This window comes from Danio rerio, chromosome 11, assembly GCF_052040795.2.
Source record: "Danio rerio strain M-AB ecotype USA chromosome 11, GRCz13ab, whole genome shotgun sequence".
Taxonomy (NCBI): Eukaryota; Metazoa; Chordata; class Actinopteri; order Cypriniformes; family Danionidae; genus Danio; species Danio rerio.
In genome coordinates, this window is record NC_141031.1 from 12,987,077 (window position 1) to 12,999,104 (window position 12,028).

General features: G+C 38.9%; 2 protein-coding genes and 1 long non-coding RNA gene across 4 annotated transcripts in view; 1 reads left to right on the top strand and 2 right to left on the bottom strand.

Moving 5' to 3' along the window:
• LOC147841688 (uncharacterized) overlaps window positions 1-12,028 on the top strand; it is a 71,195-nt gene that overhangs the window by 57,148 nt on the left and 2,019 nt on the right. The window lies entirely within an intron of this gene.
• On the bottom strand, window positions 2,958-5,616 carry LOC141376550 (E3 ubiquitin-protein ligase RBBP6-like). Of its 2 annotated transcripts, XM_087273409.1 has the most exons (7): window positions 4,549-5,602; window positions 4,250-4,349; window positions 4,071-4,146; window positions 3,742-3,830; window positions 3,569-3,665; window positions 3,326-3,465; window positions 2,958-3,230 (listed from the first exon to the last, which is right to left on the bottom strand). In XM_087273409.1, the coding sequence occupies exons 1-7, from the start codon at window positions 4,706-4,708 to the stop codon at window positions 3,056-3,058; spliced, it is 837 nt and encodes a 278-aa protein (XP_087129535.1). In that variant the 5' UTR covers window positions 4,709-5,602; the 3' UTR covers window positions 2,958-3,055. The 2 variants fall into 2 exon arrangements, with proteins under 2 accessions (XP_087129535.1, XP_087129536.1); XM_087273410.1 differs by lacking the exon at window positions 3,569-3,665 and having other exon boundaries at window positions 4,549-5,616.
• LOC147834735 (uncharacterized) lies at window positions 7,086-10,976 on the bottom strand. The gene is made up of 2 exons (XM_087273365.1): window positions 9,876-10,976; window positions 7,086-9,776 (listed from the first exon to the last, which is right to left on the bottom strand). Exon 2 carries the CDS (start codon window positions 9,771-9,773, stop codon window positions 7,371-7,373), a length of 2,403 nt encoding a protein of 800 aa, XP_087129491.1. The 5' UTR covers window positions 9,774-9,776; window positions 9,876-10,976; the 3' UTR covers window positions 7,086-7,370.

Below are 12,028 nucleotides of genomic sequence, written 5' to 3' on the forward strand. Positions count from 1 at the left end.
TTGTAGATTTAAGAGTGAAACAGGTAGAAAGTCTTTTCTGTGTACTGTTGCTTGGAATATACTGCCGAGGAGTTTTAAAGAGATTCAATTTGAGAGTTTTTAGAGAGGAAATTAAAAATGGCTGTTTTACGGTTGAAGTTGAGGATTTTTGTTGTGCTGAGTTTCTGAGCTGATGATGTTTGCACTTTATGATTTGCTCGTTCATTTTTTAAGAATATCGATGACCACGATGGAAATCAGCCTGTGGCTTTATTGTGTATTTTATCCTCGACAGTTTTTAAGATATGAATGTCAAACTGGACTTGTTTGTATATTTTTGTTAAAATTGTTAAATAAAATCAATCAATTTATTCATTCATTTTCCTTTAGCTTAGTCCCTTTATTAATCTGGGGTCGCCACAGCGGAATGAACTGCCAACTTATCCAGCATATGTTTTACACAGCGGATACCCTTCCAGCTGCAACCCAGTACTGGGAAATATCCATACACCCTCATTCACACACACACACACACACACACACACACACTATGGCTAATTTAGTTTATTCATTCACCTACAGTATAGCACATGGGTTTGGAGCACCCAGAGGAAACCCACATGAACACGGAGAGAACAAGCAAACTCCACACAGAAATGCCATCTGACCCAGTCGGGACTCCCAGCAGCAGCCTTCCTACAGTGAGGCCATGTGTATATATATATATATATATATATATATATATATATAAAGATACATTATTTTTTCCCTTAATAGCTACATTTTAAAGAAATCTATTTGCTTAAGCCAGCTGAACAGTAAACAACAACAGCAATAGAAACCACCAAAGGACACCATATGAACACAGCCAAAATGACCTATTAGAGCAGTGGTTCCCAACCTGGGGTCAGCGCCCCCCTAAGGGGGGCGCCAGAGTTCACAGGGGGGGCGCGGGAGAGAATAAGTATTGAGGTAGAAAAAGGCATAAAAATGGTCCACTATTATAAAGGGCTTTGCAATTAATCGAAAATCTGATTTAGATTTCGGTTTCAAACGATTATAAAAAAGCATTAATCGAGATAAATGATTATTGCATCATATTTCGCCACAGTTGTACACGTGTTGCTCTTAAAAGCGCGAAAGAGCTTATGTGTGTGTGCAGCACGATCACGCAGTCAGAAGCATGCGGCCGGTCAGCATTCGCTCTCATTCGCACACTGAGACGAGCAGAGGAGCGCAGACATCTAAAGTCATCCTAACGTGAACGCTTTAATGGTCAAATAGGTGTCAAAACGCGGTGTTTAGTGATTATTTACATTAACCCTCATTTGTGTAATAAACGAGTTGAGGATCAAAAGACGTGAAAGAGAAACCATTAAAGATACAGCGCGCTATATAATCCTTCTGCCGCCTGTTTTTATTATTATTATTAAACAAACATAACGAGAAAACCTTTGCTGCTCTTGACTGAAGGACTGCTGTAGCTAAAGTGTTTTTCTTACAGTGAAGATGCTTAAAGCACAGTTTGTTTCATTTTTTTTTTCTATTGTATTCATTTCTCTTTCCTTTGCAGGGTGGAAAATAACTGTATGTATACAGTTGAAGTCAGAATTATTAGCCCTCTTGAAAATTAGCAAACCTTTTCCTGCCCAATTTCTGTTTCATGGAAAGAATATTTTATTAACTTATTTCTGAACATAATAGTTTTGATATCTCATTTCTAATTACTGATTTCTTTTTGTCTTTGCTATAATGACAGCACATAATATTTTACTAGATATTTTTCAAAATACAAGCATTCAGATTAAAGTGCAGTTCAAAGGCTTAATTAGAGTAATAAGGCAAGTCATTATAACGGTAGTTTATTCTGCAGACAATCAAAAATATATATTGCTTAAGGGGGCTAATAATATTGACCTTAAATTGGTTTCAAAATATTTAAACCTGTCTTTATTCTAGCTAAAATAAAACAAATAAAAGAAAAAATATTATAGGAAATACTGTTAAAATTCCTTGCTCTGTTAAACATAATTTGGGAAATATTTATAAAAAAAAAATCTCAGGAGCGCTAATAACTTTGACTTTACCTGGCAATGGTTTTGAATAATCGTGATTACAATTATGACCAAAATAATCGTGATTATGATTTTTCCCAAAATCGAGCAGCCCAAAAAATAAAAAATAATCTAAACACATGCTTAAAATTCCAACATAATAGTGAAAATAATTAAAATAAATAACTTTAAATAATTATTTAAATTTTGCTCACTCGGGCAATCTGCTTGTCAACGTGTCGTAAAGGCAAAATCAAAACAAAAATGGCAGACAAACGTAAATGCTGTGATTCTTCAGAGGCGAAGAAAAAGATTAGACAGTATGACAAAGCCTACCTAAATTTTGGTTTTATTGAAGGGCAAGACAAGTTAAAACTGATTAATTAATATTTTCTATACATATTACTATATATTAATATTACACAAACACACACACACACACATATATATATATATATATATATATATATATATATATATATATATATATATATATATATATATATATACACACAGTACATATGTGTGTGCGTGCGTGCGTGTGTATTTATATGGTGGGGGGGCTCCAATGTTTGTATATGTTTATGGGGGGGGCCCCAAAGAAAAAGGTTGGGAACCACTGTATTAGAGCATGCACATCTTTGTCATTCCAATGGATTTTTAAAAATATGTACATGCCGCCTTTTCTTTCATGTTTCTTGAACTTTTCCCCTTTATGAGGAAAACTATTGAATACTATAAAAGCTGTTCAGCGTTTTATTTTTTTTCAGATTAACATTTAATAAACTTAAACTAAAAGTTTTAGATTCTGAGCAGGACAGCACACTGGTTCTCCCGCAGCATGTTTGTTCATCATTTCTATCTTAATGTGTTGATCATTTTCTTTTGTGTTTCTGTATTGTGTGAAGGTCAACCAGTCCACAGTTTATGCTGCTATAATCTTTATTCAGTTTTATTCATAAACTATGTACAATATATACACTGTGCTCACGTCGGCTCCAGGTCTCTTGGGTGAAGGTCTCTCAGTGACGTGGTCTCTTCTGGTCTCCGTGCGTCTCTGGTGGAGATGAGGAACGGGAACGTTTCCCTCTGGCGTCCTGGACTGAAGATGCTGCACCAGCTGAGGAAGAGGAGGGCAGCGGCTTGGTCTGGCAGGAGAAGGACGGCCTCTTTTTCTTCTCAGCAGCATAGGCCTCACTGAACAGATCGAGCGCAAACACACACAAGCAGACATAATGTGAGATTTTCACAAACACTAGAACATGCTGCAATGCCAAGTACAGTTTACTCACGCGTCTATGATGGGAATGACGTATTTGCCGCTGCCGTCCATCATGACTCCCTTTCGGTTTGGGTCGTCCACCTCCAACAGGAAGCTGCGGGGAATCCCTGTGCTCCTCCGGATGCGCTTATGCGGAGCAGAGCTGCTGCCCTGTGAATTCATGAGTGACAGTCAAACGACAGAGCAAACAATCTGACTGATGGAGACAAGAGCTCAAGTTCACAGCAACCATAAGCTTAGAAAACCCAGTTACCCCTTTAGAGGGGCAGTGCCTAATGTGGTGTCCTGGGATCCCACAGTGAAAGCAGACATAGTTGGGTGGAAGAAGCCCAAGCAGTGTCATGGCCTCACTGATGAACATCAGAACCATGAGAATCAGCTCTAACATTTCTCACAAACCAAACCTGTCAGTGTCTGAACGCTCACCTGCTGGAGTAGTAGCACAGACTGGACTGGTACATCACCGCTTTTAGCTTGTCCTCCTCTGATGCCTTTGCCTCAGCCAGATTCTCAGTCTGTTTCACAGGCATTTGCACATTAGAATTTTATTTTACTGATCTGCCTAAGAAGCTGTGTGTGTGTGTGTGTGTGTGTGTGTGTGTGTGTGTGTGTGTGTGTGTGTGTGTGTGTTCGTTTGTGTGTTTTACACTGTGTATTGATATTCTGCACTACATGTCATTATGACGCCTCAAATGCAAACACTGCAGTTCAATACAGAGCAGCACAGTGGGGTGAATTAATCATTTGTTCAATACCTTCAACAGCTGCTCCAGTGAGAGGAGTGAAGAATCACCTGTTTGAGAAGATTTAGCTGATGGTCCAGCTTGATGGCTGCAAAACAAAGGAGCTTGTGTGACTAAAACACCACAGACAGACTCAAACTCTTGATATAACATCTATCAGAGGACGATTGCGCTTATTTCACATGACTTACCCAACAAATCTTCTGTTTGAGGACTTCAGTCCAGCAGCAGGGACCCGTCTGATGATGACCGACATGTTTTTGGGGATGAGAGCATCATCATCTGTGTATTCTGACAGCAAAATAAAGTTTATATATTAATAATCATTTACCATAGTATACTTTGAGTGCCATTAGCATTTTAAAACACTCAAAACATCACTATATGTCACCATCAGAGTCATGATAACACATGTCAGCTTCTACAAGTCTGTCTGATAACACATCTAATGTTAGTGTAGTATAGTTTAAGTGGCTTTTCCTCATCTCACCTTCATCAGTTTGGGCTTTGCTGATCTTCAGCTGGCAGAACTTAAGCCTCTCGCGCCTCATGATCTGCCGCTTCAGCTCTCCCACAGTGATGTTGAGGCCCTCAAACTGGAGCGAGTCGTAGGTGAGTCGACTCTGAAACCTGTAATGAACACAAGACATACTGAATACAAACCACAGTGTGATAACAAGGGTCAAACCTGAATGATGGGAGAAGCAGACGATCAATCGATGTATCCAACAATCAATAATCTGGGAATCAGTAGCCAAGAAGGACGCCGAGATCAGATGCCAATGAGCGAAGTTCAAAACAACACAAATAGAACCGTTGCCATGGATGTTGACGATCACGTGACAAGGCGCTAAAAACTTCCGCGTTATTTTCTCATTAATAATAGTGAAATCATTACTATGATAATAATAAAATAAACAGCAGAACAGTTGGCCATCTCTGAATAATACACAGTGGCGTTTCCTTACACGAATGATTCAGGACTCTGTATAGAGTCGGGCGAGTCACTGAATCAGTGATTCGTGGCTGAATGAATCACTTAAAGCTTTACTCGATTAAAGAGGTCTCTTGCTGCCACCTATTGGCGATTTGTTTTTCCGTTTTAAAGTAATTTAACACTTTTTAAAAACACCTTTAAATGTATTTTCTACAAATTTTCATCTCTGTATGTTAAAATGAATTAAAACTCTCTAAGCTCATCATTTATTTGTTTGCCCTTGATCTTCATTATGTGTTACAGTTTTTTTTCCAATTGTTTTGCCACAAATTTCAGAACCCTGATGTCAATTAAAAAAACTCTAGACACAAAATCCTAAACAGTCACTACTTTTAACACTCTCCAGTGTTCTGCATACAGCATTCATTCCCTTAAAGAAGTCTTGCATTTGCAGGATCATTGATTCACATAATCCTTTTATAATACAAATACTACAGGAACACTACTTTAGATCACCAGCAGCACACAAGATGTACATCGCTTCAATAAACAATCATTAACAATCATTAAATATTGTTGTTTAAAATATATGATACAGGTTTCATTATGGCCTATAAGTGTAAAGGGAAACAGTGCAGACAGTGGATATACTGAACTAGTTTTATTCATTCCATCAAAATGTAGGTTTACTGTATTTTTTTCTCACTTCACGTCCCCATATAGAAAGCTGATAAATGGCATGATATATGGTCCCATCTGCAAATTACATTTTTATAAAGGGTCATAATAGTCAATAATTTGTTAAAATAGTGAAAAAATCATTATTTATATTTTTTTCAACCATATCATATATATATATATATATATATATATATATATATATATATATATATATATATATATATATATATATATATATATATATATATATATATATTTGTAGGGGTAAAATATATAACATAATGGATCATATATATACGTAACATATATGTACATATTTGTAATTCTAATATTTTAACAAATGGCAATATTTTGACATGTATAACATATTTTATATATGTAAAATTCATATGAACTATTATGTCACATATGTAATTTGCATATATTTCTATATATCAGATTTCTATTTAGGGATTTTGTCTTACCATCAGTCTGGTCTTGTGGATTTGGTCACGGGTTCTCCTCTACATTTCAGTGGTGTTTTCATTACTCAGAAATCTTGGAAAGAACCTTCTGTCAATGTAAATCCAGGCCTGACATTGGTCTGCTGTGATTGGGCTTTCTTACAGTGATGTCAAATATATAAACATTGTCTGTAAAAGTGGTACACAGAACAAAGAAATCATAAATATGGACTAAGGATGAATAAAGATGACATCTATAGATAATGTAGTGCAGTTGGGTCATCTTCTGTGGTAACTGATGTCATTTGATCTATCCTGATTATTTCATCATCTAAACATGTAATATTGTACATCAGTTTCCCCACATCAACAATAATGCAGCAGTTATTCATCATTTGGAGTGCTTGTATCAGTTGATAATAACATCACGTGAAGTAAATGAATACATGGTTATTTCAAATGTAATGTTTGAGTTGCATTTTGAAATGGGATCAATTTGAAGTTTAATTGTGTTATATTGAAAAGGTGATCTTAGTTCAATGAATAAAGTATGTTTGACTTGTGTGTGTTGTATCCAAGCATTTGAAAAAATAGTTAAAAGTTTAGCAAAAATGTACAATTTTGGCAAAGGTTGTGAATTTTGCGTCTAGACTTTTGAAAATTGACACCAAAGTTCTGAAATTTGTGGCAAAACAATTGTAAAAACCTGTAATAAAAAAAAGAGAAAGGATAAATCTTATAGATGATGAGCACAAATCTGAAAGCATCTGTGGATCTGTCACAATCCACTCATTTATTATCATTACTGTGGGTTTCTTCCTCACAAAAATAAGCCCATGTAAGAATTGAAATATTACAAATATTTTTGATGTCTGACAATTCAAAACATGAGCTGAAAACAGAGACTGTTGTTCTGTCTTTTCATCTAGCAGCAATAATGACGACTGGAAAACTTTGTTTAGAAAGAAAATGAACTGTTTACTGAAGTTTTTGTATACTGAAGCAGGAGCAAAACTCCGAACACACACACTCTCTCACACTGAGTCAGTTGCCAATGGCTACAGGCGCGCTTTCAGTATCGCTAAGCATCATAGGAAAACTGTTCTTAAAGCAAAACAGCATATATAAATGAAAAGGTAAATAAAGTCACTTTATGACAATTACACGATAAATGGAGCATTACTCAATCACTCTTGCAGCTACATATCAATTTAAGTCATAACATCCTCCACCCCATGAACAACTGTTCATCTACTCAATCTCTAATGCATATAGCAATTGAATTGGTCTTCTCAAAACAGTCCCTGCAGATGTGCGAACAGCACATGCTCGAACTTTACCATCTCGCCCTGGAAACAAAAGTTCAATTTTTCCTAACTTCCAAGATTGCCTTGGCATGTTAGCTTCTCCAATGAGAACAATGTCCCCAATTTTCAGCTCAGTAGGTTTCTGTATGCGGCACGAATGTGCAGATTTCAGGTCTAACAGATAGTCCTTTCTCCAGCGGTTCCACAGGACGGTTATGAGTCGATTCCTGTATCTCCATCTCCGTGTCATATCCTCTTTGTTCACAGTGGGGTGATCATAGTCCGCAGGAAATGGTTTTGGTGGCAGTGAAGTTAGTCGCTCGCCAACTAGAAAGTGTGCAGGTGTAAGTGGCTGTGGGTCATCAAGTTCATTTTTGACAAAGGTAAGTGGTCTGGAGTTAAGTACAGCTTCTACTTCTGTAAGTAGTGTACACATCTCTTCAAAAGTTAGTGATGCTCTCCCAAGCACCTTTCTCAGACACGTCTTCACAGATCGAACTAACCTCTCCCAAAAGCTGCCCCACCAGGCTGCTCGCTCTACGATGAAACGCCAGGTGATGCCCTTCCCTGAGAAATATTCTAGAACTTGAGGATCTTTAATTGTTTGCCACAGCTCACTAAGATCTTGATTGGCTCTTTTGAATGTTTTGGCATTGTCTGAATAAATTGTCTTGCACAGTCCTCTTCTAGATACAAATCGCTTAAGTGCTAGCAGGAAGCTTTCTGTTGATTGGCTTGAAACCAGCTCCAAGTGCACTGCTCTGGTGACGGCACATGTGAACAATGCAATGTAGGCCTTGCATAACACACGATCATTTTTTACATACAGAGGACCTGCAAAATCAATGCCAGTCACTTCAAATGGAGGGGTCTCTACTATCCTATCTCGGGGCAAGGGGGCAGTGTCCTGTTGTGAGGGCTTTGCTTTAAATCTTTTGCACACAGCACATTTTGACAGAATAGTTTTCACAAGTTGTCGGCCTTGTAAAATCCAGTATTTACTCCTAATTTGTACTAGAGTGTCTCTTAAACCTGAATGCATTGTTAATTCATGGTTGTGCTGCACTAGCAGCTCACAGTATCTGGCCCTTTTAGGTAGAATCCATGGGTGCTTTTCCCTGTAACTGAATTTTGATTGTTGCAGTCTGCCTCCAACACAGATTAATTCATCGTCATCCAGGAAAGGTTTCAGTTCTTTTATTTTTGAGTCCGCATTTAGGCCTTTGTGAGCTTTTAGCAAAGTAATCTCATGCCTGAAGTTGCTGTCTTGTGTCACTTTTATCCAGTACTTTTCAGCCTCAAACATTTCATCTGCAGTTAACTCACCGCGTCTTTTAGAGCTTGATTTACTGTTGTGCATGAACCTCTTGATCCAAGCAGTTATTCGCAATACTCTGTTCAGTTTACTGTACTTTGCTAAATTTAACAAAGATTCCATTCCACTGTTGTCCTCGCAACTGTTAAGTTCATTTTCCTTTAGATTAGTCACAGTCTGACCTCTAGTGGGAAGGTCTGCGGGATTGTCTTTGCTCCTACAGTGTGACCACATTGCAGGGTTAGTTATAGACTGTATTTCAGCCACTCTGTTTGACACAAACTGTTTCCACTTGTAAGCTGGACTTTGAATCCACTGTAGTACGATCATAGAATCAGTCCACATGTGAAGTGATTGGGGATCCATATTCATCGGTTTTAACAAGCTGTTTCCTAGTCTTGCACCAATCACCGCACCCATAAGCTCATGACATGGCAGTGACATTTTCTTCAAAGGCGCTACCCTGGACTTGGAAGCGACAAGGCAAGTAGTCTTTGTTCCATCGTTCAGCTCTAGTAACAGGTAGGCAGCAGCACTATAGGCTCGTTCACTCGCATCACAGAACACGTGAAGTTGCTGTGCATCATGTCTGTGCTCGGATGTTATTCCATACCAGCGCGGGATGACTATGTGGTGGATCTGTGCTAGCTCTGAGCACCATTTTCTCCATTCTTTTTCAATGTCTGCAGGCAGCTCCTCATCCCAGCCGAGACCACGCGTCCACATCTCTTGAAATAGGCATTTGACTCGCACAGTGAAGGGAGTGAGGAATCCTATTGGGTCGAATATGCAAGCAGAGAGTTTCAGAATGGCTCTTTTTGTGTTCTCTCCCTTTGCTACAGCATCCAGTAATGCAGTCAAATCAAAGACAAAGTCATCTGTCTCAGTTCTACAAACCAGGCCTAATACCTTCAATACAGATCCTGGCTTTTCTTTATCTGGAACAACGTCATTTCTCACAGTTTTCCATCTTTCCTTTAACACATGACAGTTGGTTGTCCATTTGCACAGGTCCATGCCAGCAGTTGACATAATCTGTTTTGCAGTAGTTGTTATGGAGAAGGCCTTTTCAACATCACTTGCACTTGAGATGAAATCATCAACATATAGTGATTCTTTTATTATGTTTACTACCTCAGGATTCTGCTCTTCATATTTCTTCAGATGCTTTCTCACGGTAGCTGCAAGGAGAAATGGGCTGGGGACACTCCAAACACCACTCTCGTCATCCGTAGCACACGCAGCTTCTCGCCTTTATCCTCATGTGGTGGCACAGCAAGCCAGAGAAATCGTACTGCATCCCTGTCCTTCTCAGCAAGAGAAATCTGCAAGAAAGCCTTCTTGATGTCTGCTGTAAATGCGATTGCATTCAGTCTGAATTTGATTAATATGCTGAGAAGATCTGGGTTCAGATTAGGACCAGTTAGCAAACAGTCATTAAGTGATGGAGAATCAGTTTCATGTGATGATGCATCAAACACCACTCTGAGCTTTGTTGTTACCTTGTCTTCACGCAGAACAGCATGATGAGGCATGTAATATTTTGCAGTGGGCTGAGATGACTGATCCTCCACAACTTCTTCGACAATGCCCTGCTCAAGGTAGTCACACACAACTTCATTATATCTGTGATACAAAACTACATCTTACTGCAACCTTTTTTTCAGGCCCTCAAATCTTTTCTTAGCAATCCTGTAGTTATCAGGGAGTTCTGGTTTGTCAGGTCGCCATGGCAACTCAACTTCATATCGGCCATTTTTGTACTGAGTTGTCTTTTCAAATTTGTAAAGAGATTCCTCTTCCTCAGCACTGTCTGTCTGCTTCATGGTTATACCAAGAGACTCAATTTCCCAGAAGGCTTTTAGGTGATCTGAAACCAGTGTGTCTTCATTGACTTGACTATGCATACATGCTGCATCAGCAACACTGGACATTTTGACCAGGCCCTGCACTGACCATCCGAAAATGCTTTCAACAGCTACAAGAGCATCTGTTATTCTTTCCACATGGCCTGACACTATGTGCCAGTAATAGTCAGCACCAATCAACACAGATAACTCTGTGTCACAAGCATTGTCATCTTGGTAATCTGCTATCTGCAGCCCTTTTCTTCTCAGTTCTGCTTGTATGTGCTCACCTGGAATTTTCATCAGAGCAGTGCACACCTAGGGTGTCTGAAGTGCTTCTATTTCAATTTTCTGCTCCCTTTGTTGGGTGTTCTGGAGAGTTACCTTCACTGTATTTCGCTTTGTTGTCACTGGTTCTGCACAACCAAAGGTATGTAGAGTGAATGTTTCTCGTTTTATTACAGGTAATTTTAAAGCTCTGACAGCCCTTTCACTGATAAAGCTTCTCTGGCTGCCTCCATCTAATAAGCACCGAACGCTTATTCGTCCACCAGGCCTTCAGCCCAAGCTCTGACTGTCTGCAGCAACACACTGTGGTCTTGTTTAGTGGGCTGTATCTTTAATGAATGTGAGGTAAATGAGGAAACCACATTATCTTTGTCTACACTGTCAGGTGCATTTTTCTCTTTTTTCTCACATACAGCACTGTGATGTCTGCTTCCACATGAATTGCAGCTCACTTTGCCTTTACAGAACCTTGTGATATGTTTTGGTCCTAGACACAAAAAACATCGTCCCATTTTCATCAATTTTTCTTTCCGTGTAGCAATATCAGTTTCTGCACACAGCTCTGTTTTGTGTGTTGTGCTGTCACAGAAAACACAGCTCTGTGGTCTATGACTGGTAGTTTGAAGTACTGCAGCTGATGGAATGTGATGCTTTCTCTGCTTAAATTCAAATGATGTGTCTTGTTTTTTGAATGGTTTCTGATAGCTTTGATTGTCTTTGTAATTACTTGGTTTAAGCAGCTGCACAGTTCTCTCTCTGCTTAAAATCTCAGCTTGCAGGAATTTCATTATTTCTGCAACTTTCCATTCATCACTGTTTCCCCTCTGACGACTGTACTGCAGAGCAATATCATCTGGAACCATCTGTAGCAGAACGGGACATAACAGGCTTCCATAGGCATCTGATACGACACCCAGCAATTCTAAGCTGCGGATCTGCACTTCACACTCGTCATACAGCTGTCAGAGCAGTGACGTCATGGGATTTCCTTACGGGACAAAGATTCAGCAGCTTGGTCATATGCACGTTAATAAGCAGATCTTTTCGTCCGAATCGATTCAGCAGCAGATCAATAGCATGGTCGTAATTACTGTCTGTTAACATCAGCCGCGCTATGGCCTTTGAAGCAGCGCCGGTTAAATATGTCTTTAA